General features: G+C 38.9%; 1 protein-coding gene across 9 annotated transcripts in view; it reads right to left on the reverse strand.

Annotated features, from left to right (window-relative positions):
* The window catches only part of PKHD1 (PKHD1 ciliary IPT domain containing fibrocystin/polyductin), a 490,229-nt gene that overhangs the window by 126,656 nt on the left and 336,701 nt on the right, over positions 1-26,872 (reverse strand). For 8 of the 9 annotated variants that reach the window (XR_007152423.1, XR_007152424.1, XM_047860172.1 and 5 more), the window contains 5 exons: positions 20,513-20,667; positions 18,983-19,135; positions 13,727-14,605; positions 12,425-12,593; positions 10,698-10,855 (listed from right to left, as the gene is read on the reverse strand). Coding sequence is in view for 7 of the 9 variants with exons in the window: in XM_047860172.1 (XP_047716128.1) it covers positions 10,698-10,855; positions 12,425-12,593; positions 13,727-14,605; positions 18,983-19,135; positions 20,513-20,667 (1,514 nt within the window). In the remaining 2 variants the exon portion in view is untranslated. The remainder of the gene's footprint in view (positions 1-10,697; positions 10,856-12,424; positions 12,594-13,726; positions 14,606-18,982; positions 19,136-20,512; positions 20,668-26,872) is intronic. The other variant, XM_047860171.1, reaches the window with a different exon arrangement.

A 26,872-nucleotide genomic window follows, 5' to 3' on the forward strand; every position in this document is an offset into this window, starting at 1 on the left:
ATTCCAATGGACACTAATATGTATGAGCAAGTATTCACTAGTTTAAAAGTTTGAGAAATACTGGGTAAAACAAATTTAAATAGTATTCTTAAATTTCACTGCAGAACTTATCAGAACCTTTAAATCTTTTTTTCAAAAATTTTTTTAACGTTTATTTATTATTGAGAAACAGAGAGAGACAGAGTATGAGCAGGGGAGGGGCAGAGAGAGAAGGACACACAGAATCCGAAGCAGGCTCCAGGCTCCAAGCTGTCAGTACAGAGCCCGATGTGGGGCTCGAACTCACAAACTGCGAGATCGTGACCTGAGCTGAAGTCAGACGCTCAACGGACTGAGCCACCCAGGCGCCCCAGAACCTTTAATATCTTAATATACATGACAAATCTCCAAAATGGGAATAGCCAGAGTTTTCAAAGTTTATTTAGCCATGGACCACATTTTGCACAATTTCCTGAGATTAGTGAATAAGAACATTCTTTGAGAATGCTTAAAAAAATAATATATTGAGTAGATCTATACAATTAACTTTGTGGAACAGCTGACTGGCAACCTAAACTTGAATTCTTGACTGTTTCACTCATTTATCCATCCATCTATTCATTTATTCCCACATTCAACAAACGTTTGCTCAGCATATATTACATTACAGGGATTCATACTAAACATTCAAGGATGTTTGCCTTCAAGGTATTCACAGTCTGGTGACATAGCAGACTTAAACAATGGTGGCAATTGAGCACGAGATGTGCTAAAATAGAATTCGGTGATGGGTACAGTAAGGGCATAAAGATCCAGAGCCCCAGTTGCTCTGGAAAACAGGGAACACTCCACAGGGGAGCTGCTACATTGCAACACACCATGTCTGCTGCTAAACACCCTCTTTTACTCGCCTCTTTCATGTATGCCTTGTAAAGCTTTACCCAACACTCTAGGCTCACGGAAAACTCCATTTCCTTCCTAGAGCCTTTGTCTATATCGCCAGGTATACATGGTCTCTCCAGCGCATTTTATGCCAATTTCATATTAATTTTCTCCATCTCATATCCTGCCCCCCCCCCGCACCAATGCACGAGGGCAGGGATGGTTTCTTATTTACCTCAATGTGTCTTTTTTAACTTTCACCAAAAATATTTTATTTATTTATTTATTTATTTGTTTATTTAATTAATTAATTTATTTATTTATATGAAATTTATTGTCAAATTGGTTTCCATACAACACCCAGTGTTCATCCCAACAGGTGCCCTCCTCAATGCCCATCACCCACTTTCCCCTCTCCCCCACCCCCCATCAACCCTCAGTTTATTCTCAGTTTTTAAGAGTCTCTTATGGTTTGGCTCCCTCCCTCTCTAACTTTTTTTTCCTTCCCCTCCCCCATGGTCTTCTGTTAAGTTTCTCAGGATCCACATATGAATGAAAACATATGGTATCTGTCTTTCTCTGACTGACTAGGACACCCCAACAGTACATGGTGCTTTGCTCTCAATGGACTCTCAATAAACATCTAAGTTGGAAAAAAAAAACTTGATCAATTTATTGGGGGAAGAGAGGAATCTACAGAAAATTACCATAATAAGTTTTTGATCTCATGACCAAAGCTTTTACTTCATGTTACTCTATTGTTATCACACAGACTCCAGGAGTTAACAGTGGCAAAACGCTTTTCTTGGATGTGACAGAGTCAGCATATTTTATACATGGAACATGACTAACTATATGAAGAAGAGGAATTAAGTGAGGCTTTTTTGTGGTCATTATTATATTGCCTTTCAAAAAATGTACAATAGGGAGACCCGGGTGGCTCAGTTGGTTAAGTATCTGACTTCAGTTCAGGTCATGATTTCACAGTTCGTGAGTTCAAGCCCTGTGTCAGGCTCTGTGCTGTCAGCACAGAGCCTGGAGCCTGGAGCCTGGAGCCTGCTTTGGATTCTGTGTCTCCCTCTCTCTGTGTCCCTCTCCTCCTACCAACATCTGTCTCTGTCTCTCTCTCTCTCAAAAATAAACATTAAAAGTTTTTTCTAATGTTACAGTAATTGACAGTTACTTTTCTAAACCTAAAAATCTATTTGCTACCATGTAAAATGGAAATATGTGAATTATTTAGTTAAATATCTCTCTGTGCAGCAACCCACCAGATGATTCAGGCCACACAATGATAATTATCTAGAAGTGGTTCCAAGCCCAGATTTTGGAATCAGACAAATACAGATTTAAATCATGGTTCTGCACATTCTAGCTGCAGAACCATGAAAAATTAGTTAGCTTCTCTAAACCCTTATTTCTTGAAATGCTGAAAAGGGATAACAATCCTTACATGTTAAGGTTGTTGAAAGGATAAATGGGAATGTTTATAAACCACTAAGCATAATGTTTGACACATGGAATATACTAGATAAATGGTAACTATTATTATTGCTAGTTTGGATGGATAATTGCTAGAATAATGACACAGTCTCAGTTTGCTTTGTTCTGTGTAGACAGGACTCTGTGTGTGAGAAAAGCCAATAGGTCTAAGAGAGCTTACATTGGAGAATGTGGAGAAAGAAGGTGGAGGGTACTGTGTACAGTATTGCAGAGTGGTAAAAACATAGGTTCAGTCCTGAAACTTCTATTAATTAGTTTATGGCTTAGGTACGTTACCAAATATCTCTACATTAGTTTCTATATCTATAACAGGCATGGAATAAGAATGCCTATTTCATAGGCTATATTCTGTTGATGGCATTACATGAGATAATTCATCTGCAGGTCTTAGTACAGAGTCAGAAACATGGTGGATACTTCACAAGTATTAGCTGCTCATGGAAGATTTGAGGATCAAGACAATCTCAGGAATAAAGTGTCCAGATTGAGGAGAGGCAAAGGAAATTATTGCCATGGCCCATATGTCTTTCTACATCATCCTTTACAAATCACACATGAAAAACATTCCAACTCAGAGTATGTATGATTTCAAAATGCAATCAAACACTATTACGCCACTCATGGCCTGGAGACTGGGCAAGCCAAGCAGGAGTGAGGGAATCAGGTGAAGGAAAGGTACTCTTTGGGTCTCACAAAGGATCACTGAAAGCTTTATCCTCTTCTGCTTGGGATAAAACTCCCTGCAGCCACGTATCCCAAAGATTCTAATATTTTCTGAGACTCCACTGTGCCTTTATATTTTAATACCCTGACATCTGGAATCCTAAAAGTCTAATGTTTAACCATAAATATCGGCTGAGATTAAAGAGCTATCTACCAAGTTTCAATCTTTGGGGCCTATAATTGCTTGGGAAAAGAGAATGGTATTTCCCCCTCTAGCTAGAAGAAAAAGGCCTCCGCAAGCACAGATATTGGCAGACAAACCGTTTATTCTCTCCATTCTGTTCCCTTACTCCCTCCCTCCCTCTCCCTTCTCCCATTTTATAATACCATCTTGCTGTCATTCCCAGGACAAATGGGAAGAAAGAGAAGCCTAGAAAGCTTTAAAAAAGGACACATTTCAAGATCTAGCAACAAAGAGTTGAGAACACGCTGGCCACTCTGTCTGTGAGCCGCTAAGCATATGTGTCCCCATTGCTGGAGCTTTCCCATTATTCAGTTGGAAACCACTTCATCACTCCATGGGCTGACAGTCAAATGCCAGCTTTATTTTCTTTTTTATCAACCTCATCTTTTATTTTTGATTTGGGGCCAGTCACTTTTAAGGTCTCCATAATGGTTTATAACTTTCTTTCTCAAGAAGAGACCAAGAAGTAACACCATTTGAAAAATGTTTCTTACCCTCACGTGGCACAGAATGGGAAACTCTCACCTGCCCTGGAGGTGGATTTGACCAGAAGTCCTGGCCAGATCACAGTACTTTGCTGGGAATGATGTCAAGGAAAGTGTGGGAAAAGCTTATCATGAGTTTAGGTTTTTAATATAATGATTCAATGTAGAATTTAAAAAATAAACTTAGCATTGAACTCATTTTTATCCAGTGTTGTGTTATTAAAGTGACATTTTGAGGTCATTCCACTCACTTCAATACTAGGAAAAATAATCTACAATGAAATAAGTTTAATATGTTCTTATTATTCAAAGACTTAATTTAGATTGTAAATACTCCTATATCTTTGTAGTTCATATTCTTTTCCCCTTCAGAAATATAGCCAGTGTGTATGTAAGCAAGAATATTTGTGCCTTTGGTATTTGGCACAGAGAGCAAATTCTTGATTTTCTGTGAGAAATTGAAACTGTTCACTTTTTTAAGTTAAAAATGTTGTCTTCTTAACATCTTGTCTATTTACTTCAAAGGAAGCATATTACTCTAGAGGTAGTGATTCCCAAACCTTAGCACAGCACAATCACTTGGGGAGGGGTGTGTGTGTGTGTGTGTGTGTGTGCGTGTGTAAGTGAGAGAAAGTATGTGAGTGTGTGTGTATGTGTGTGTGTTTAAACACAAAGGTCTGGGACTCACACATATCTGTTGACTCAAAGTCCTCCCAACATGCAAATGAATGTCTAATGTACTAGATAATTCCGATAAGTCAGTTACAGCAGCCACTATCCTAAACACATCAAATTTACCTCATCTGAAAAAAAATTGGCAGAAGAACAGGATTTTTGTTTTGTTTGTTTTAAAATTTCCAGTCTATTGAAGACAATACTTTAAAAAATATAACATAAATTATCTGACAAATTAGACATACAATATAAAAGCCCCACGCCTTATTTATTAGAGTCAGTAGATATAAAACTACTCTGCCAGTTGCTGTGTTTCTAAGTGATACATGTACGAAATTATCTCACTGCAGACTGGTACAAGACTGTGGGCCAGCACAGGTCGGAAGACCACTTGTGGGGTAATGCATCCCTAAGCCCCCACTAGCTTCAGCTTCCTAACTACACTGCCTGTTTCCAGCCTGACTCCCACCCTTTTCCATTTATTCCATGGCTGCATGATCTTATCAGAGAGTGAATAAAATCTTGTCACCGCCTTTCTTAAAACCCTCCAAAAAACACCATCTTATCAAATCACCCTGGCCTATGAAGGAGCTGATTCCTGGTGACCTCCAACTCCTCCCTCTCCCATTAGTTACACACCAGTACCACTGATTTCCTTTTCCACCACCTCTCAGACACTTTGAGGCCATTTTGTCTCAGAGCCTCTGTTGTGGCTGGTCTCTGTCCCCAGGAGGCTCCTACCTCTGCTCAGAGCAGTGACTCTTTGCTTTTCACTCAGGTCTCACTAGAAATGTAACTCTGTTTCAAATAGCAACTCCCTTATACACATGCGTGCGCGCGCGTGCGCGCGCGCGCACACACACACACACACACACACACACACACCTCTCAATCTACCTCTCTAACCCAAAACTCTATACTGTTTTCTTCCTACCTCCCATCACTATTGGAATATTTTCACTTACTTGTTTATATATATCTCTCAGCCAAAACATAAGCTTGACGAAAGTAGGAACACTGTTCACAAATAGAGCTCCCATTCTTAGAGCTTTGGTAGACTGTGGGTGGCCACAATGCATTTGCACAATGAATAAAAATGCCAACTTCAGCACCCAGCAAGCACTCAAAAGCTATTCAAGGAATGCTACCTTCCATTTTACCTCCCTTCTACTTTCAAATCAAGGCCCAGAAATTGTAAAATACCATGGAGAGTAAAGCTCTAATTTCTTCCAGTCTTCTTTCAACCACACGGGTACTCCACACGTACAAACTGGCCTGGGAGGTAAAGCCATCCATTTGGAGTCTGGGACATACTGGAAATGACTAAGAAGCCAGAGTGGAAAGCTCTGGTACCTGTCTAGTCCCACCTAAATGGGATATCAATTTCAAGACTTTGTTTTTGTCAGTGATTCTGAATTGTCAGATCATCAGCTGCCTCCATAACCAAAAGTAATCCTTCCCACAATAAAATGCAAATGGTTCTCAGAGGATCTCCTGCTTGGGATTAGCTGCCTTGCACTCTATTGCCATGCATGCTTCAAAGTTGGCTGCAAATGCAAACTTACAGATAAGTACAAATCAAAATTAACAGCTCACTTTTCCCCTGGCTACACACCCTGCATTACACAGATAGCAAAACCCACTGGCACAGTATTCCTTATAGCTGATCCACATGGATAATTTTTGCTTCTAATGCCAGACTATATGACAATATTCCGGGACCTGTGGATATCTGTCTGGCTTGGTAGTTTTGCTGTGAACTTATATGTGCAAATAAAATCTGTATTTTTCAAATTAAAAATAAACCTCTAAGGCAACGGACTCCAAATTATTTATTAATAAAGTTGAGAAAGAACATAAGGGTGCATCACACTCAATACCATTTGGAATAAATATGAGACTTGGTTTGTAGTAGCCTCCATTTTCGTCTCTGCTGCACACCTCTCCCTGTTCTACAGAAGATTATAGATTCTTGTCTTGGAGAGGAAAAATACAAAATAGACATTCCTTCTTTTAAGATTGAATTTGTGCCTTTCTCATCTATCAGATTGTGTACAGGAATTGGAAAGCAGCACAGAAGGGAATGGTTCAAAAAATAAAAAGGGACTTGGATTAGGGAAGGAGGATATATTCATATTTTGGAAGCCAAAGGAAAACACTACAATCCTGTTAGCACCCAGAAGGCACCATTTACAATGCACTATCTCCTTCATTGCAAAAAGACACACTTTGTATTTCTAGAGCAGTAAACAGCAGGTTCTACTGCAGGAATCCTTGAGGTTGGTACCTACAGCAACCTCATTTAAAATGTTATAAAGTTTTAAAACATCAGGAGTTTAAAGCAGTCAGTCATATGTACCTTTCTATATAAATTCAACCACACACACACACACACACACACACACACACACACACACACACTCATGCTTGTCCACATGCTAATAGTAACTAATACGTTATACTGTGATACCTTCTGGAGTTTTACCATTGAATCATATTTCACAACCAGGTCAGAGAGTGAAGAAAAATGAAATATACAATCAGCCACAAGAGCATGTTTGTTACCTAAAAAGTGCATGTATACCACATGGTAAGCAACCATCTGAGTTCATCAAACCACCATATTACTTCCACATGGAGTATTTGATCAACACTTTAGAGATCCTGTTTGCACCAGACATTTCCAAAGTCAACCCCCATGTTTTTAGCACTCGCCTTCACACACCAAAGACTGTTAGTGCATAAACCTACCACTTCATGCTGAGAAAGGTTTTTTCCTAGCCACAGGAAGGAGCACAACTGGCCTGTGTTTGGAGAAAGCCAAGAGGCTGGTGAGTTGATGTCCAGAAGCATCCTTTAGCCAGTGACAAGCAGGGATTTGAATTATAAATACCTTAGCTTCTTCATAGCTTAGCAGGGATACGTTTCAATCATGTGCCCAGAGTCTGCAGGAGTTCTCCCCCGCCCAGACGAGCTCCAGCTATCCACAGTGGTCACCAGTTTGATTATACCCTTCCTGGCTTCACATTTTTCCCTGTCTCACTTTCCCACTTCTCTGCTTTCCTGACCTCACCCCCCACATAAACTACTATATTCTAAGCCTTGTATCAAGGCCTGCCTTTGGAGCAGCACAAACTAAGACACTCTTTAGTCCTCATTCATTTCTGAAATGTAATTTTCATTAAATACTCTGGGACACCTGTCCCTTGTTACGGATTCCACAGAAATGTGATCCTCACCAAAAACCACAAGCATAGGAAAACCTCACAATTATGTCTGTATTTCTTTTTAAAGCATAAAGATGTTTTTTCTCAATGGTATAAACACCTATAACAGAGGGATGATTCTTTTTTTTTAATTTTTTTAAAACATTTATTTATTTTTGAGACAGAGAGAGACAGAGCATGAGCAGGGGAGGGTCAAAGAGAGAGAGGGAGACACAGAATCCGAAACAGGCTCCAGGCTCTGAGCTGTCAGCCCAGAGCCTGATGCGGGGCTCGAACTCACAGACCGTGAGATCATGACCTGAGCCGAAGTCGGAAGCCTAACCGACTGAGCCACCCAGGCGCCCCCAGAGGCATGATTCTTAAAACCAATAGAATAACTTTTATGAAAAGCTATTTGAATAGTTATAGCGGTAAATGGGACAGTAACTGCCTATCTTTTTTTTTCTTTTCCTACTCTGCACATATTTTCTCAATATATACTTTCCCTGAATTTTATTCTTCTGTGAAAAAATGTGCTTGCTGGTTATATCCAACAGGTATAACTAACATATCGAAATGAATATTTACTTAGTGTGTTCCATGCACTCAGCACTGACTTTTTAAAAACCTATACTGTAGTCCCCACAGTTTGTCATTCTGTGCAAGATAAGCCTTCAACCTATGAAAATATTTAAGAGAAATTAGAAAAAGTGTTGAAGCATGAAATAGTATGGTAATTAAAAGACTTATGTAGAAACTTCTCTAAATGTCAAATGCTAAAAGTAGCAGGAGTTCAAAGAAGAAAGGAGGAAACAGGTAAAAAAGAGGTCTAGGAAAGTCTTGGTTCCAGATTTCATGTTATGTATAAATCCTTAAGACACTGACCTACATTTAAGCCTCAGTTTCTTCTGTCTGCTCTTGAATGGTTTGGGACAAACAGCATTAATATTCTCCTTGGTTATCAATAATTAATTCACTTGATCAACCCATCAATTAATATTTGTTGAGCATTCCCCAAATATACAACAAACAGGACAAACTTCTTGCCATCATTAAGATTACATTTCAACAGGCAAACAGGGGCACCTGGGTGGCTCAGTTAGTTAAGTGTCAACTTAAGCTTAGGTCATGATCTCATGGTTCATGAGTTCAAGCCCTGTGTTGGGCTCTGGGATGACAGCTCAGAGCCTGCTTCAGATTCTGTGTCTCCCCCTCTCTCTGCCCCTCCCTCACTTGTGCACCCTCTTGCACTTGCTCTCTCTCTCAAAAATAAATGTAAAAAAAACCCTGCAGTTTTCAAAAATAAAATAAAATAAAAATAAAAGACAACCAGTAAATCAGCCAGTAAATAAGTGTACTTATAATTTCAAGTAGGGGTGCCTGAGTGACTCAGTCATCTAACTCTTGGTTTCAGCTCAGGTCATGATATCACAGTTTGGTGGGTTCAAGCCCCACATCGGTTTCCATAATAACAGTGTGGAGCCTGCTTGGGATTTTCTCTCTCCCCCTCCCCCATTCATGCTGTCTATGTCTCTAGATAGATAAATAAATAAATACATACATACTTACATAAAAAAATATTATTTCAACTAATGTAACTCTCACAAAAAAAATGAAGCAGGCACAGTAGGGCTAGAGTAATGGAAGAATAATTATTTTAGGGTGGTCAGGGCTGGCTTCTCTGAGGAGCTATCATTTGAACAAAAGGAGCCAGCTCTGCAAAGAAATGAGAACAGGATATTTCAGGCAGAGGAAACAGCCAATGCAAAGGTAACCCCCGGGGTAAGAATAAGCTTAGCATGGTAAAGAAAGCATAAGACCACGATAAATAAAGAAGAGTGTCACAGGGACCAGATACTACAAGACTTACAGGCTTGAAGTTTGCATTTTATTTTAGGGGAATGGAAAGCAATTGGAAAGTTGAAAATATCACTCTTGCTACCTTGTGAAAAATAGTTTATGGGCTAAAAGAAGAGAAGAAAAAAGACTGTTAGGAAGCTATTCTATTCCCTTGTTGGATGATGGTTTAGAAGTGAGAGGGTTTATATCAAAAAAAAAAAAAAGAATAAATGCTCCTAGATTTTTTACTTAAATAATCTCATGAACGATGGTACTGAGCACTAAGGTAGGGTCATCTAGGGAAGGAGCAGATTATGGATGCAGACAGAAATCAAGAACCCACTTGGGGCATGTTGAGTCTGAAATGCTGATTGTACATCCCAATGGAGTCAGTTGGATATACCAGACCAAAGTTCAGGGCTGGAGATATAAATTGGAAGTCATCAGCAGTGAATGGCATGTCAACCTTGGATTTAGCAAGATTAGGGAGAGAATAAAACAGATCTGAGAACATAATCCTGGAACATTCCTTCATTTAGAACTTAAAAAGGGGAAAGGAGACTAGAGGAGAAGTATGGAAAGAATCAACCACTGAAACAGAAAGAAAGCCAGGATAATTCTTTCGAGTTATGTGCAACAGATTCCACCTGAACTCAAATGGAAACTCAGAGTCCAATTGTTTGTGGAAGTAAGACAATGATCTCTCCGGGGGGTCCAGCTATTAAAACTGATCACTAAATGGGCTCTGGTTGTATAAGAGCAGAAGGAATTTTGATTACAGGCCCCCCGGGGACAACCAACAGATGGAAAAAAGGAAGGACAACTGCACACCATCTACGCCACCACCCTGAATGAGCGCCTTCAAGTCTGGATGGAAGAGAATTATTGACTCAGATGGCAGAGGAGCTGGTTCCCTGGCAGACTGTGAAACACTGAGCAGCAAGAGTGCTGCTTCAGGTCCCGGTGAGCTCACTACTGAGATGTTCTCACTTGTGCACAGAGCTGCATGTGAGAAATCTGTACCTTACACAAAGACACAAGCGATCTCATGGAGGGAATAACAATGCTGTAATGACATTGCTTAACCACTCAACATTCTTGTGATAGCAGACTCCAACTCAAAATCAGTTCCTCTCCTGGATATTTTATTCCTGATAGACAAGCCAGCCAAACCACATGCATGCTCCCTGTACTGGAGGCATAAGTTCACATATAACCAACCTGTGTTGAAGAAGGATCCAGTCCATTCTGCTTCCGTTTTAGGGAATACAGAAACTGGTGGTGGCAGACCTAGGGCTCTCCCATCCAGATCCTTAAAGAGATATTTTCTTGGATCTTCACAATCTGATTCAGGGCAGACCAGTATTCCTAAACTTTTCCTGTGAAGATAGACAGAAAGCAACTCTCTCATTCCATAAGCAACACAAAGAAAACATATTTGTAGTGCCGCCATGAAAAATAAATGAGGATTTTATTATTAATAATGTGTTATACATAGATAAAAAGTAAAGCTCTATAGAGAATTTTATTTCCCCGTTATATGGGCAAAAAGAAAGACATTCTTGTAACCAAATATTCCACATATCTGAATATATAATTTTGCTTCAATTGCTAATTTTGTAAGAAGCAAGATATAATGAAGTATTCTTAATTCTAATATCTACTAAATATAAAATAATAATTTCTTTATGAAACTTTGGGGACTTGCAGTATTTTAAGATTATTACTGTAAATTTCAATTCTATTTGTGCTATATACAAACAAGGTAAAAATAGATATTCTCATTCAACATGTATCTATTGAATACCTACTACTTATGTGTTGGAGGATACAGTGGTGATAAAGATAGACATATTCCTATACTTTCAGAATTTAGAGTCAGGCAGGGTATATAAACAAGTTATAGGCAATTATAGCATTGAATTATAGAGAATTTATTCAATTCCCCCTGGTCTAATAATTTTAGGTACCATTGGTAATAACATTAAATATTTATTGTATGCCAACCATGTGTCAGGTATTAATAATATAAAGAATCAGATGCTAATATCATTTAGCTTTATAACTATTTCATCCCATAAGTAAGGCATGAATGAACATAAAGAAAATTGGGCAAAGAAAAAATGATAGAATAACACAAATTGAAAATCTCATAATGTTTTGGTACCATAAAAATGGGTCAGGGATGGGCATTAAAATGAGATTACTGTTGGGCCAAACACATTAACTTTCTAATCAGGACAATTTTTCTTGATTCTTTTCTTCCAGCTAAAGGAGTTTGCCCAATATTGTGGAGGAAAGAAAGTAACCCATTCTCCCTGCTCCTAACTTTCCCACTCTCTTTTATGAGAAAAAGAATTCCTCATGTAGTTTTCAGAGAACATATGTTCAAGAACAGTAGTTACAGAAGGTCTACATGCCAAAATCTAAGCCACTTCGTACAGTTCAGGGATTCCTGGCAACAGACACAGTCTCCTTCTACCTCCTAGTCCCTGCTCAAGGGTTTCTGAGCCTCCTTCAGAAAACTAGTGACACCATACTCCATGGAAGAGTCAAGAATTGGGGTAAATTTTTTTCCAGTAATTTTGAAAACATCCCAAAGACATATCTCTAATAAGGATAAACAATGAAACAATATCAATAAAACTTTGCATTCTATCACTTTTGTTCCCTCTTTTAGCTAAAAACTGTCACAAGGCTCAACCCAAATTGAAGAGAGAAATAGCCTCTATCTCTGTTGTGAGAGAGACTGAAAAATCTAACAAAAGGCATGGCTGTAGGTGGGGTAAAGAATTGGGGCCATTCAATCAATCCACCTTATCTTTCCAGAAGAACATATTTCTATTCACATTGATGATTTTATTCTCTTTTTCTAAATATGGTTAAGGATTTGAGGAATTGACAAATATTTCACAAACATGGCTTATTGGAAATACTAAAACTGGTACCTGGTCTGCAAAGGAGGAAAGTAGAACTTGTTATTATCTTTGATATTTAGCATTCTGGTCCTCTCTGCTGTAATAGGATGCACGATTCCAGTGTTCTCTACATTGGGCAGGATGCAGACATCTAGGTCATCATTATAGCAACTCTTCACAAAACTAGAAAAGGTGACATCTGAAAAAAAATTTAAGGTGTCATAATATTGGATCATATAAACTATCTACCACAATATGGACTATACAACTAAATATTCTTATACCAATGCAGATCTAGGAGTAAGTTTAAGCTATCCAGGGTAGTTCCAGGAGTTAACATAAATCCTGACTTAAAATATCTGTAGTTCTGGGGCACCTGGGTGGCTCAGTTGGTTAAGTGTCTGATTTTGGCTCAGGTCATGATCTCATGGTTTGCGAACTGATTTCAAGCCTGGTGTTGGGCTCTGTGCTGACAGCTCAGAGCCTGGAGACTGCTTCAGGTTCTGTGTCTCCCTCTCTCCATTCCCCTATCCTTCTCTCTCTCTCTCTCTCTCTCTCTCTCTCTCTCTCTCTCTCTCTCTCTCTCAGATATAAATAAACATTAAAATAAATACATAAAATATAAAATATCTGTAGTCCTTCAAGATGTAGACATTGTATACAAAAGATAAGAGTATATTCCAACACATTAAAGTCTGAAGAGCAATACTTTTCATCAAACTTTTGATCAATATCCAATGAGGAATGAGTACAAAAGAGACCTGATGGAAGAGTAACATCATGGGTTGTGGCCGGATTCTAATCCAGGCTGCCTACCAACTTTACTAAACCTCAGTGAGGCACAATTTCTGCATCTGTTTCATCCTTTGTATAAGAGAAAAAGCAATACCTACCTAAGAGAATTGTCATATAATCAAATTAAATAATCAAATTAAATAAAGTTCTTCAACATGAATAAAGCAGTGACCTTTTAATTTTTTTATTTGAGAGAAAGAAAAAGGGGGGGGCAGAGAGAGGAGGAGAGAGAATCTCAAGCAGGCTCTGTGTTGTCAGTGAAGAGCTTGACTCAGGGCCATGAGATCATGACGTGAACTAAAATCAAGGGTTGGGCGCTTAAGAGACTGAGCCACCCAGGCGCCCCAAGCAGAGATGATTTAAGGAGCCACTCACTGTCATTATCACCACTGTGGTTATCAATAGCAATCAGATTATCAATTGGACAAGAGGCCCTAGACTACATTTTACCCTCTTGTTGATATAATTTCAGAATGCTATCAAAGATTCTATGCACAGATATATGAAACTACATTGCTTATAAACCAACCATCATACCTTGAATTTTCATAATTCCTGAAATTGAATGGTCATTCCTGACTCTGTGCCAGGGCTCCTGAGGCCACTGATTTGGTTCTGAGGTGAATACAGGCCATAAAATCCCAACTCGACCTCCTCTTGGATTGGAAGGAGCTCGATCTGTTGAAGTCACATTGGCAGCGCGAGGTTTGACTCTGTCCTGAATGCAATCAAAAGAAGAGCTAGTGGCCACAATGACTGAATTCCTAAGTACAATCTGTAAATTTTCAATGTGCCTCTGAGGAGCATAAGACATGTATACTGTTGCCAAAAGACCAATAGCATTATCTACCAGAGTGATGTTCTCTATCTCCACACTGTTTTCCACATGTAGCATGGCACCGTAGTCAAAGTTCTTAAAAGCTAAGAAGCCAGAAATACCGGTACAGTTGTCTAGTCCATTTTCCTTATAGAGATGAAGGCCATGGAGGCTTGAGTGGGCCACGTTGTCAGACCAACGAGCTTCAGGAGAGGAACACCTGTACCCTCGGATATGAAAGCCCAGTCTTTCTGATCCTGCCACGACATTGCCAAAGAGGTTGATGTTCTTTGCCTGGTTCACTTTGATTCCTGCCACCCAAACAGTGGACCATGATGACTGTGTCATCAGAACCAATAGGTTATTAGAGAGAGAGAAGTTCTGACCCTCCAAATCCATGCCATGGCCAACTGTGCCAAACACTACATTGTCATTTAGAACGATCCCATGGCTGGCTGCAGCACGAATGCCCCCACCACAGCTTTGGTGCAGAGTAGAAGAAATTATCCAGGATCCTTCTGATGCATTAGTAAGTTCAATGGATGAATACAATGGCGACCCAAAGTTCTGAATTTCCACATTTGAAAGTTGAAGAACACCTGAAAACAAAATGAATATTATCAGGTACTTTCTCCTTCCTACAGAAGGCAAAAGATTGGCCCATTTATGGGCATCAGGAGATGCAAATTTGTTAATGTAATAGTTTGTTCTCAACACCAGAACTATATTTCCTATGATGAGTCTCACTAACAAAATATGAATCATTAGAAATATCACAGTAATGCATGAAAGGTTTTATGTGCCATCTGAAGAGTGTGGCAATAGAATGGAAGGACAGGAAGGACAGATAGGGAAGAGAGAGAGGCTTTGGAGATGAACCCAGCCAGCCAGGCAATTCTGGGTATTTGCCTCCAGGGCTGGTCAAAGACCTGAATTACAATGAAGAGAGTGTGGATCCCAGGTTTCCTCTCGGTGACCATGTGAAAAGGCTATCACCATCCCCAGAAAGATATTGCGTGAAGGAATATCATGGTCAATTATATTAAAAAAATACTTTTAAATCATTTTAAACACCCTGTAAAATCTTTTCTGTTTTTATCCTAGCCACACAACAGCCCCTGTCTCATTTTGACAATAATAAGATTCTCTACATCGTTTATGTCAGGAGAGGATAGTGAATTATTTGGTCATACTGGGAAATTTGTTTGTACTAATTTAAGTGGATATTATAAAACCACATTATGAACTACACCCACTAGGTTGATTTAAAAATATAATGGGCATTTATATGTCAATGTATATACTTTTGGTAAAATAGATTAAGAACATGATTATAGAAAAAAATGAGGTGAGTTAACAACTATAACAGGTGACTCTCATATAGCCCTCTTTGGTATCAGGGACTGTTTTAAGTCATTTATCAATATTGTGTGTGTGTTTGTGTACATATGTGTGTGCATACGTGTGTGTGTATGTGTGTGTGTATAAACTTTTACCTTCACAAATTCTATGAGGTAGGTGCAATTATTATCCCCATTTCACAGATAAGGAAACTGAGGCAGAGAAGGTTTAATAAGTAACATGCTAGACTTGGACATAGGCAAATGCATTCAGGGGATATACTACTAACCAGCACGCAGGCACACTAGGGGAAGTGGGAGACATGGTAGAATAAAAGGAATAGCTATTCAATGGGATTTACACAACTGGGTTATAGCTAATGCGCCAGTAATTAGTCATGTGCCCTTAGCTACCTAGGTCACAACTTTATCCATCACTTGGTTTCTTTTTTTTTTTTTAAAGTACTGCCAAAGGTGACCTATAAAGTTATTTCTTTTATTTAAAAGGGAGAAAACTATAGTGTTTTAGTAATAATATTTAAAGCTCAAAGGTAGTCCAGACTAAACCCTCTACCTTCCACCCTCCCTTTTCACAGAGGAGAAACTAACACCCTTGCAAATCGGCTGCCTTGAAGGACCACACCATCATCTGAAGGAAAGATGAAGTGAAAGACCATGTATGTCTTTCTTGGTAGCCAGACACCAGCATTCCAACATATCTAAATTTCTCAAATGACAATGATTAAGGAGGCACTGGTGGATGGAATAGACATTATCACAGAATGATAAAACATCCAGAAACTACTTGTCTGGTGGTAACATTTTTTATATAGTGTCCCTCACCAGTAGCACAGAGCTGAAAGGGCTGTTGAACCTGTCTCCATATGACTATGGCCCAAAGGACACCAAATGCTAGATTCCACACATAAATAGCTTATTTTGTAAAATGGAAGATGGTTCTAGAATTTCAGTCAAGGCAATATATCAGTATTATTTTAATTCGTGTTTTTTTAACATCTTATACTTGCATGGTTATAATTCACAGTTTTAAAATGCACAAAATCTTTTTACTTATATGCATTTTTAACCAATGGCTGAAAGCTAATCAATAGTAAATACTTAAAATGTCTTGAGCATTTAAGTAGAGAATTCAGTAATGTTTTTTCCTATATTTCCCTTTGGAAATAACAATTCTAAGTACAAATTGCTGGATGTTATTGGTCATAAAAAGAATGATGGTCATAAAAAGGTGGCTCAGTTGGACGCTTAACGTGTCCAACTGTGGCTCAGGTCATGCTCGCACGAGTTTGTGAGTTTGAGCCCCGCGTCAGGCTCTGTGATAACAGCTCAGAGCCTGCTTCTGATTCTATGTCTACCTGTCTCCTCTGTTTCTGCCCCTCCCCTGCTTGAGCTCTGACTCAAGCTCCCTCATTTAACTCTTGGCCTCATTTTCTACCCTACGATTGTTCAATACCCATAGCTGGCATCCTTGACCGATAACCTGCAAATTCCACCTCATCCAGGTCCTGAGTTACATTAAAGAAAAATACAAGGCTTCTTAATTTAGTGTGGGAAACTGGATTGTATTCTGGAACAGAAAAGGGACATTAGTGGAAAAACTGGTGGAATCTGAGTAACGTCTTGAATTCGGTTGATAGTAACACACCAGTGTTCACTTTTTGATTTTGACAAACGTACCAGAGATATGGCAGATATTAACAATAGGGGAGACTGTGCAAAAAGAACCCAGGAACTCTCGATACCACAGATGCAACTTTTCTATAAATCAAAAATGATTACAAAATTAAAATTTATTTAACAAGGGCTTTGAAATTCAAGCTTCAATTTGGATGTTACCTCTGCCACTTTCTAGCTAGATGACTTTTTTTACTTTTCACTTTCCTCATTCCCATTTATGCAGCACTTAATACATAACAGTTACTATACTTATGAAGCAGCAATGAAAGACCCAACCTTATCCTCAAATTGTTTGCAAGCTTGTAAGTGAGTTTTACAAATAAGCAGGCAATTTTATCAGTGACTCTGTTTCCTCATCTATAAAAATGTTTCACTCACAAAGATATTAAAATTAGATGAGGGGCACCTGGGTGGCTCACTTGGTTAAGCATCTGACTTCAGCTCATGTCATAAACAGCTCCTGAGTTTGAGCCTTGCATCGGGCTCTGTGCTGACAGCTCAGAGCCTGGAGCCTGCTTCAGATTCTGTGTCTCCGTCTCCCTCTGCCCCTTCCATGCTCACTCTCTGACTCTCTCTCTCTCAAAAATAAATAAGCACTAAAAAAATTTTATAAAGATTAAATAAGATAAAATAGGCATGGAAACCACCCTTAATCCCAGTCTATAACACCTCTTCCCCTGAGGATGATTTAAGAAACCCTGGATCAGCGATGCCGGAGGTTCAGAACCACATCAGTCTTGCTGCTCATTCAGCACTGGCTTGGTGCTAAACTGTCAGAATTGGTCTTCTAACTTGTTCCCGTGACCATGTTCCAGCTTGGCCTGCAGTTTCAGTGAAAGGAGGCCCTGTCTCATTTCTAGAAGACCAGGATTCAGCCTGTGTTTCAGTCTTCTAAAGCATGGTTTCTCAATCTCAACACTATTGATGTTTTGAACCAGAGAATCCTTTCTGGTGGAAGACTGTGCTTGCATTTGTCGGGTTGTAGAATGCATTGTGGGATGTTTAACATCTACCTACTAGGTACCAGAAACTCCCCCAAGTTGTGACAAGCAAAATGTCTCCATATATTGCCAAATGTCTTTTGAGAGGGAGGCAAGGAGAGAAGTCATTTCTGTTAGAACTCGTGGAAACAGATCCTATGGAGAGAGAGTTTGTTCCATAGGCCAGGAATCCTGAACTTTTGATTTAAGGTACAAACACTGCCCTTTACCTTACTGGAGGAACAGATGTGCCAACAAATGGTGTTTCTTTCATACTCAATATGTTTGGTAAGTAGTTAGATCCTTTATTCCAGGCCTTTTCAGAGTCTTTTTTTATATTCACATATTCAGTGACTTTCTAAGATGGAGGTACAGTGACAGCCTTTCCCAAATGTATTTGACCAAGAAACAATTATGGAATAATACCTAAGGAACACAAGTTTAAGAAAAATGTCCTAATGAAATAATTGTGCAGCATTCAAATAGAGTTCAAGCTGCAAAGAAATGAGAAAGATTGAACTGATCCTTAAAGCAGTCTAGAATATGGAAATCATTTTTATTTAAATTTACGCTATTAATTTATAGCATGAACTGAGGCCTGCCATCAGATACAGCATGCTACTGGGAAAGAGTAATAGAAATTCAGGAAAGAGATAAAATTCAAGTGGTCATTAAATCATCTATAATTTCAAAGCAGAGGAAATTTCACATCTGCTGAAGATGTTTTCTTTGAGGTAAAAATGTGCATATGTGCTGATCGCTAGTATATTATTTTAACGTCACACTGATAATTAAGCACAGATTAGAACTGAAAATTCATAGTTCCTCAGAGCACAAAGGAGCCATCTAATTTTAATGTTTTGTTTTATAAAGGAAAATTCTCACAGCTGGAATTTCTGAGTGTCCCAGATGAATAGGCTCTAATCGGTAATGCCTAATAACTTAAAATTCCGTTTACCTGAAAATTCTTCACTGTTGGACTTTCTAAAGGACCCCACAAGTAGTCTCGCCCTGCATGATGAATCAGGCTGGATTTGTATATTTCGGGTCAAAAGTCCAACCTCTGCAGCCAAACGAATGTATCGGCCATCCTCCATGACATGGACGCTTCCTGTGGCAATAGGAATTGGGCAAGAAAAAAACTTTAAAAACCTATTTCAGAAATTGCCAGCTGGGGACCCAGAGAACCTGACAAATGAAAACACTCCTTTCCCCTCGGAAGTCCTACCAACATTAAGGATGCTTTTCCTCGGGCATTCTCCACAAATGTCAGCTGAGAAATGAAAAGCTCGTTCACATGTCTCTCTTTGGGATCAGAGTGAGAGTGTTAGAGCAAGAATTCATTTCTCCTTAATAACTGTGGGTACTGGGACAAGGAAGTCAGGGCACACCTGTCCAATTAGTGGGGTCCCTAACCTCCTTCCTTAAATTCATAGGCGTGTGACTTGAGTGTGCGGTTATACATTGTCTGTGGACCTCTTTCATGACAGTGAAGAATTCCAGACCGACTGAGGCAGTGACAGAGCTAAAGCAGCAATATATAGGAGTAAAGGGACAAAGAGCAGGGGCAGCATCCTCTTGTGATGGGTCTTAAGTTCAGCACTACCTGAAGGAGCCTCCTCAGGAACAGGAATGGAGCCCCTTTATGGTTTGTTCCACTGCCCTCCATTTTTAAGGCACCTTGCATCCTACTGGCAAAGAATACTGAATATTTCTCCCCTCTCTTCCACTTAAAAAAATCATCTTCAGAACTATGATTTAGAAATAGATTTAGACATAATCTTGTTGAATGCATGTATTTATCTCTCTCATATCAGAGACAAAAAGATATTCCCTAACCATTCTGTTTCCATGTTTTATTATTTATTAGAGTTCTTAAATTAAATGTATTTATTAGACTGAACCAGGAAACTCATGGCTATTTATCATTTATGTGCAAATATTTTAACTGTACATAGTGTATAAAACTCTTCACACTTTTTTTGAGGAAATAAAAGTGTTTGGCTGTTTATCTTTCTTTTTGTTAATACTAGTGGTAGTCAGTACATAAAGTATCTGGAAGGACACATCCTGAGCATGAAAAAAGAAGTCATTATTTACAGTAAGTACTGTATTCTAAGTGGTTGTGTGAGTCAGTGTGCCAAAAAGTGAACTGGAAATTCAGCTCCCATGAGGTTTATTCTGGCTAAGCCATGAAATTACCCAGTGACCTTGAACAAGATGCTTAATTTTTCTGCTTACTTCTAGATTTGCCATTTAAAATAAAAAACAAAACAAAACAAAATCATTCACATCTAAGTGTTCTTTAAAAGTTAGGCAATAAAATTAATGAAGGAATAGAGGTAAAACCTTCTAGGACAGGTCTAGGGAGCAGCAAGGTATTATCCATCCTTCTGAATGGCCACTGGACACAGGATCCCCAGTCAGGTTGCTGTACACATTCTTCCTGGTCCATCCACTTTCCTTAACCAACAAACCAAAGCCTTACCAATGTGTCGGTGTTTGAGCCGTTCATAGATCCTAATATGGTGAGCCTTGACTTCTTTCACAGTGAGGACTTCTGCTTCGTGAGGCTCATAAGAAGAGGAGCTAAGGATGATTTTGTCATGGGGTTGCCAATCCACTGTGTCCTCAACTATAATTCTGTAATAGCATAAAAATGGTATCAAATATACTGAGAGTGCAACACGGATCACCTACTAGTTCCAAAGAGAAAAGGAAATCCACTACAACCACCAATTCCCACCAAGGAGATTGAGTTAGAAATAATAAGCCAAGACAGAGAAAAAGGGCTTTTGTGAAAAATGTAATGCTCATGAAATCACTGGTCTGGCTTATGCGTACAGGATAGCAAAGATATTCTCCAGCCATGAAGTACATGACAAATGAATAAGAGTAAAAGTTCCAGTTTAATATACGCCAACTACACATGGTTTCTTAGAATGGATATCTTTTTCCCTGATTGGGAAACAGTTTGAATAATAAAGATATTTCTGAAAAAAACCTTTTCTCAAATTTTCTGAAGAACTATTATGCCATTTTTGGACAACTTATTATCATGCATTAAGTCTCATACCTTCATGGTCAGACAGATATAATGTCTATCCTAAAGGTGTCACATATTAGCTACATGACCTTAAGAAGTCACATAACTTTCCTGAGTTTCATATCTTCATGTGAAAAATGACAATATTGAAAGCTTCCCTCTGACATCCCAGTGCTAGTGTAGGGACTAATGGTATACATTTATTGAGTGTGCTGTGTTCTAAGTGCTGTGCTGTCTCCACAATATAAACAGTAATAGTTTGATCATTTTTGTTTGTTTGTTTTTTAACTCCCATCAGGTAAAACTTTTGTTCAGTCTTTCACTGCCGCCTAGCTTTTCCTAGTGAATATGTCTGCTTCACAGTCATTGCCATCTTCAATGGCATAAGTTTATTTTAATAACCTGACTCTTTTGTTAGCATCCACATTTTATCCAGCATTGACAATAGATTCTCCTCTACCTTTCAATGTTCATCCAGGCAATGGGTCCATGAAACATCTATTGATTGAACAATTGGTATGCACCAGACTCTACAGTAGGTGATAGAGGCAAAATGGTAAATAAAACATGTCATTTGTATTTTTTAATAGACTAGATTTTGACTAGTAGACATCTTTAAAGAGTTTACTGCAAGGAAGGAAAAGTACACAATTTCTATATAATATGAACACTAAATAAATAAATAAATTACAGGGGATCATTTGTGGGCCAATGGTAAGAGTCTGCTATGAACCAAAGATTGTAACGAATTCACATCTGTGCACCTGAGGTTGGAGAGTCAGGGAGAGAGTCACAGAGGAAAATAAAAAGATTACTATCAATTGTTGCAGTTTTAATGAAAGAAATTAGTCTTATCATTGTTCCTGATTTGTGGTGATACGTAAGTTACAGAATATTAAAGCAACTGCTGGTTTTTAAAGGCAAAGTAACTAATGTCCAAGAGGTAAGAGGCACCTGGGTTGCTCAATCAGGTAAGCGTCCAACTTCGGCCCAGGTCATGATGTCATGACTCATGAGTTGAAGCCTCACATCAGGCTCTGTGCTGACAGCCAAGAGCCTAGAGCCTGCTTCAGATTCTGTGTGTGTGTCTCTCTCTGCCCCTCCCCTGCTCACTCTCTGTCTCTGTCTCTCTCTCTCTCTCTCAAAAATAAACATTAAAAATATTTTTTAATTATTCAAAAAAATTAAGTCTGAGAGATTAAATAACAAAACTCAAGACTAGTTTGAATTAGGACAAGGGAAGACTCCTGATTAAGTCCAGGTTCTTTCCACTAAATGACATTGCCTCACCTGTCTGACTTGTAGTCCTTCCCTGGCTAAATGGTAATGAAAAGCAATACCCCCACATCTCAGAATGATATAAAGATAATCCATGAAATTATGAAAAGTCTGTGACTTATACAATGTAATACTATGGAGTCATTTAAAAGGTACACTGTTGCAGAGCATGAAGTATAAGGCATTTTGTTCATGATGTATGGAGTAAAAAAATCAGAATATAAAACAATATGCCCACTTTGTTTTTCAAATAAAAATAACAGACACACACACACATATACACACACACACACAAGACAGGAAAGATACACTGTAAAATGCTAGCCCACCTATAGATGATGAGTTTAGTAGTGATTTTTCACTTAAATCTAAATTTTCTAATTTAACAGGTAAGAAAAAAATACTTTTTTAAAAAGAAAATAAGGCTATGGATATAAAGTCACACCAAAGTCAATGAGCAGCACAATTGAAACTGATCCTTTCCTTCACAGTCAGTATTACCTGGATAATCTTTTTTATTATTATCTATACTGCTGAATAAAGTTCTTCAGACAATAGGTACCATAATGTTCTGAAGAGTTTCTTGTGAAAAGAATTGAAACTCATTTCTTGTGGACACAGGGAATTTTTAGGGCAGGGTCTGTGAGTTCTAAGCTCACCCCGAGACTGTCAGCCACAGTGTGGTCTCTCCACAGGACACAGCACAGCGATACATGAGATCTTTTTCCCAGAGGCCCATGAGGCAACAGGAGGGCTCACACCACTCCTAGGGACTTCCAGAGAGCTCCACTCAGGCCTAAAGAGAGCCCCTGACCCTGGAGTTGGGTGGTATAAGTGTCCCTCCGCCTCTCTCTCAGGATGCCTGCTTGCAAGCCCCACCTGGTTGGGCCAGGATGTGTGTGGATGACTGCCCCCAGCCAGTCAGCTCCTGCTGGGACAGACTCCATCTTTCACCCAGACAGCCCTTGCTACAGCTCTGGTACTTTCTATACTGGGAGTAGTTGTGTGCAATGTTGGTAGGAGAAAGAGCCCACCCTGCTTGCCTGTTTCAGACTATTTTTGTTTAGAAAGTAGTGCATGTTCTTTAATGTACAAAAGACAAGAGTGAATGAAACATTCTCACATTTATTTACACCATTATCTAGTTCTTCATATTAACTCTAAGTAGGTAGTAATTTAGGGATTGAAAAACAAATAAAAACCAAAAAGTTATGTTCTACCCTGTCTATTCTACATTGTGTCTACACTGTGTACTCACAGAGATGGCTACTTTTACTTCACCGTGCAGGAATTTAATTGTATATAAAACTGAACCTCTCAGAAGCTGAGAGAGACTAGAAGCAATGGGTCCATATCCCAGGGCATTATCCTACAATTTAAACAGTGATGCAGCTACCAGCTTGTAACTTTTAGGGACTACAATCAAGGCAGTGTATGATATGGTAAGGATGGATACATGTCCTTATACATTTGCCAAAACCCACAGAATGTACAACTCAAAGAGCGAACCCTAATGTAAACTAAAACAAATAAAATCTCATTCCCCAACTTCCTTAAATAAGGCTTCTGCTCCAGCCAGATGAATTTGCTCACTCTCTCAGGAAATAGCTATGTGCTTCTCACCTGTCACTTAAAATACTATTGTCCTTACCCTGCCCTTCAGCCTCATTCTTTTTTTTTTTTTTTTTTAATTTTTTTTTTTTTCAACGTTTATTTATTTTGGGGACAGAGAGAGACAGAGCATGAACGGGGGAGGGGCAGAGAGAGAGGGAGACACAGAATCGGAAACAGGCTCCAGGCTCTGAGCCATCAGCCCAGAGCCCGACGTGGGGCTCGAACTCACGGACCGTGAGATCGTGACCTGGCTGAAGTCGGACGCTTAACCGACTGCGCCACCCAGGCGCCCCTCAGCCTCATTCTTAAAAATTGACTGAAGTTCCTTTCCCTTCAAGAAATCTTCCCATGGGAGTCATGTCACTGAACACCCAACCCCTGCTTCTGTTCCACCACAATCTTGACACAATGGATACTGCTGCCTTGCAATTGGTTTTATACTCTTGCCTTCTGTGGCTATTCAACTCTGATACTGTAAGGTAATATTTAATGAAAATATGACTACCTAGTTATATAAACCCTATATCACATAGCAATGTTCTCAACAAAAAGAAACAAAGACCTATTGAAGTTAGTATCCCAAATTTTATATTAAACATATAAATGAACTTATGGTGACCTTTTCCATTAAGGCTTCTGAAACGTTTTAAGTTCATGAACATTAATCTCTCCTCTATACTCCAGAAGCCTTGGGAATCTGTATCTCATAAGGACCATACATATATGGCAAAGGAGTATGGCCCCTTCTGCTCTGCGTCCACATAGCCACAGTGGTAACTTCAAAGAAAATGGTGGTCCCAATTATCAATAACTTAGATGGTTCTGTTGGTCTGGGTGAGTATCAGTTTTCCTTAAATTCCAACATCCACACTTCCCACTGATGGTCTTCTACTATTTGGTTACCCTTCAACTAGCCCAGCTATCTGATTAATACTAATGAGAGTCCTATAGCTACAGGGGACAAGATAGACCTTTCTGTTCTGAGCAAAACACACCTAAAACAATAAATAAACAAAAATATTAAAAGAGCTGTTTGCAACATAACTGGACCCAAATGAAAACCATATGAAAAGACACAGGAAAATATGAATAATCACTGCAAAAGTCTCCCAAAAGAAAACCTTTAAAAATCTATAAACAAGATGCCAGCACAGTTTTCTTTATTTAGGCACTAACATTTTATCTAGTTTTGAGAAAATATCGTATTTTTGGCCAAAAGAACATAATTACAAAAAAAAGAAAAAATGCATAGTTTCAAATTTCATTTAAAAAGTTTTTACAACCATGCATAAAGCATTCATATATAAACACCTACAACTTAAATGCATTTGTTAACTAAACATCAGGGAGGTCTTAATGATGACAGCTGCATTTGACCACAGGCTCAATGTCCCAGATGCCAACATGTTTTCTTCCCAGGAACAGGGATAGCCATAGATAGACTTCTAACACTGAAGGCTTGCTTTTACACTTCCGTTTATTTTTTTTTTTCATTTTTTTCAGTTCCAGGAAATGTACTGCTGACCCTCAGCTGGCATTAGACTATGAGAGGTATTGAAGAAATAGAATTCTGTAGTGATGCAGACATTGACGATGATAGGAAAAGCTATCAAAAATGGCAACTATTTGTCTACCTGGCTTCCTTTCTCCTTTATTCGATGAAATCCACCACGTCTTTTCTGAGATCTGCTCTCCTTAACCGCCAACCTAATTAAATGTCCTAGTGAGCACTACTGATTATAATTCCACAAACCCTTTGCTGACAGGCGGGCAAGGGATCTAACCTGCCTTTGTTTGGGAAAGTCCATCCCTTGGGCTTCATTTTATCAGCTTTACTGAGGTATAGTTGACCAACAAAATATAAGATATTTAAAGTGCACACTGTGATGATTCGGTATCTGTATACGCTGCAAAAAGATGACCCTCATCAAGTTAATCAACACATCCAACACCGCACATACTTACCTTTCTTCATGTGAGAATATTTAAGTTCTACTCTCTTAGCAAACTTCAATTATACAATACAGTGCTATCAACTACAGTTGCCTGGACTTTTGCACAGAAACTAAGGGGAGAGAAAAACTTATTCTCTCTAGTGGTAAAGCTAGGAAAAGCCTGACAGGTCTGGGTTCACTTGTACCCTACAGAATGTAGAAACCTTTTCTTCCATAGATGCAAATGAGGTTGAAATAGAGAAATGAGAGAGTTGTGGCAGGTCCTGGCACAATCTCCCGAATGGATTAGAAAGGCTAATTTTACTTATTTTTACTATTAGCACGATAACTGGCATGTCCCGAGACAAATTATGAGCCAGAAACTGGCTAAGCACTTTACATTCATCGATTCACTTATTCCTTATAATTACTCTATTAGCAAGGCAGTTTTTCCTTGTATCATAGAATAAGAACTTGAGGATTAGAAAGAATAGTTTACTCAAAAAATGACACATTTAGCTCATTACACAATTAGAATTGTTACAGTCTGCCGTCTCCCAAAGTTCAAGCTTTTTTCATTGTAGTATACTATTTCCATCCTACGTTCCTAACTCATATGACTTTTCTCAGCATGGAGACAATAGCCAGTTTGAGATTAGGGCCCACCAGTTCACTGGACCAGACAGAATCATCTTTTTTTATTATTATTATTTCATTTTTAATCATTATTTATTTTTGAGAGAGACAGAGTGCAAGTGTGGAATGGGAAGAGAGAGAGAAGGAGACACAGAATCCAAATCAGGCTCCAGGCTCTGAGCTGTCAGTGCAGAGTTGGACACAGGGCTTGAACCTACAAACTGTGAGATCATGAACTGAGGCAAAGTCAGATGCTCAACCTACTGAACCACCCAGTTGCCCCAGAATCATCTTCTTTTGAAGGCTACATATATAATCCTGAACTCCTGCCAATAAATGA

This window comes from Prionailurus viverrinus, chromosome B2, assembly GCF_022837055.1.
Source record: "Prionailurus viverrinus isolate Anna chromosome B2, UM_Priviv_1.0, whole genome shotgun sequence".
In the NCBI taxonomy this organism is placed as follows: Eukaryota; Metazoa; Chordata; class Mammalia; order Carnivora; family Felidae; genus Prionailurus; species Prionailurus viverrinus.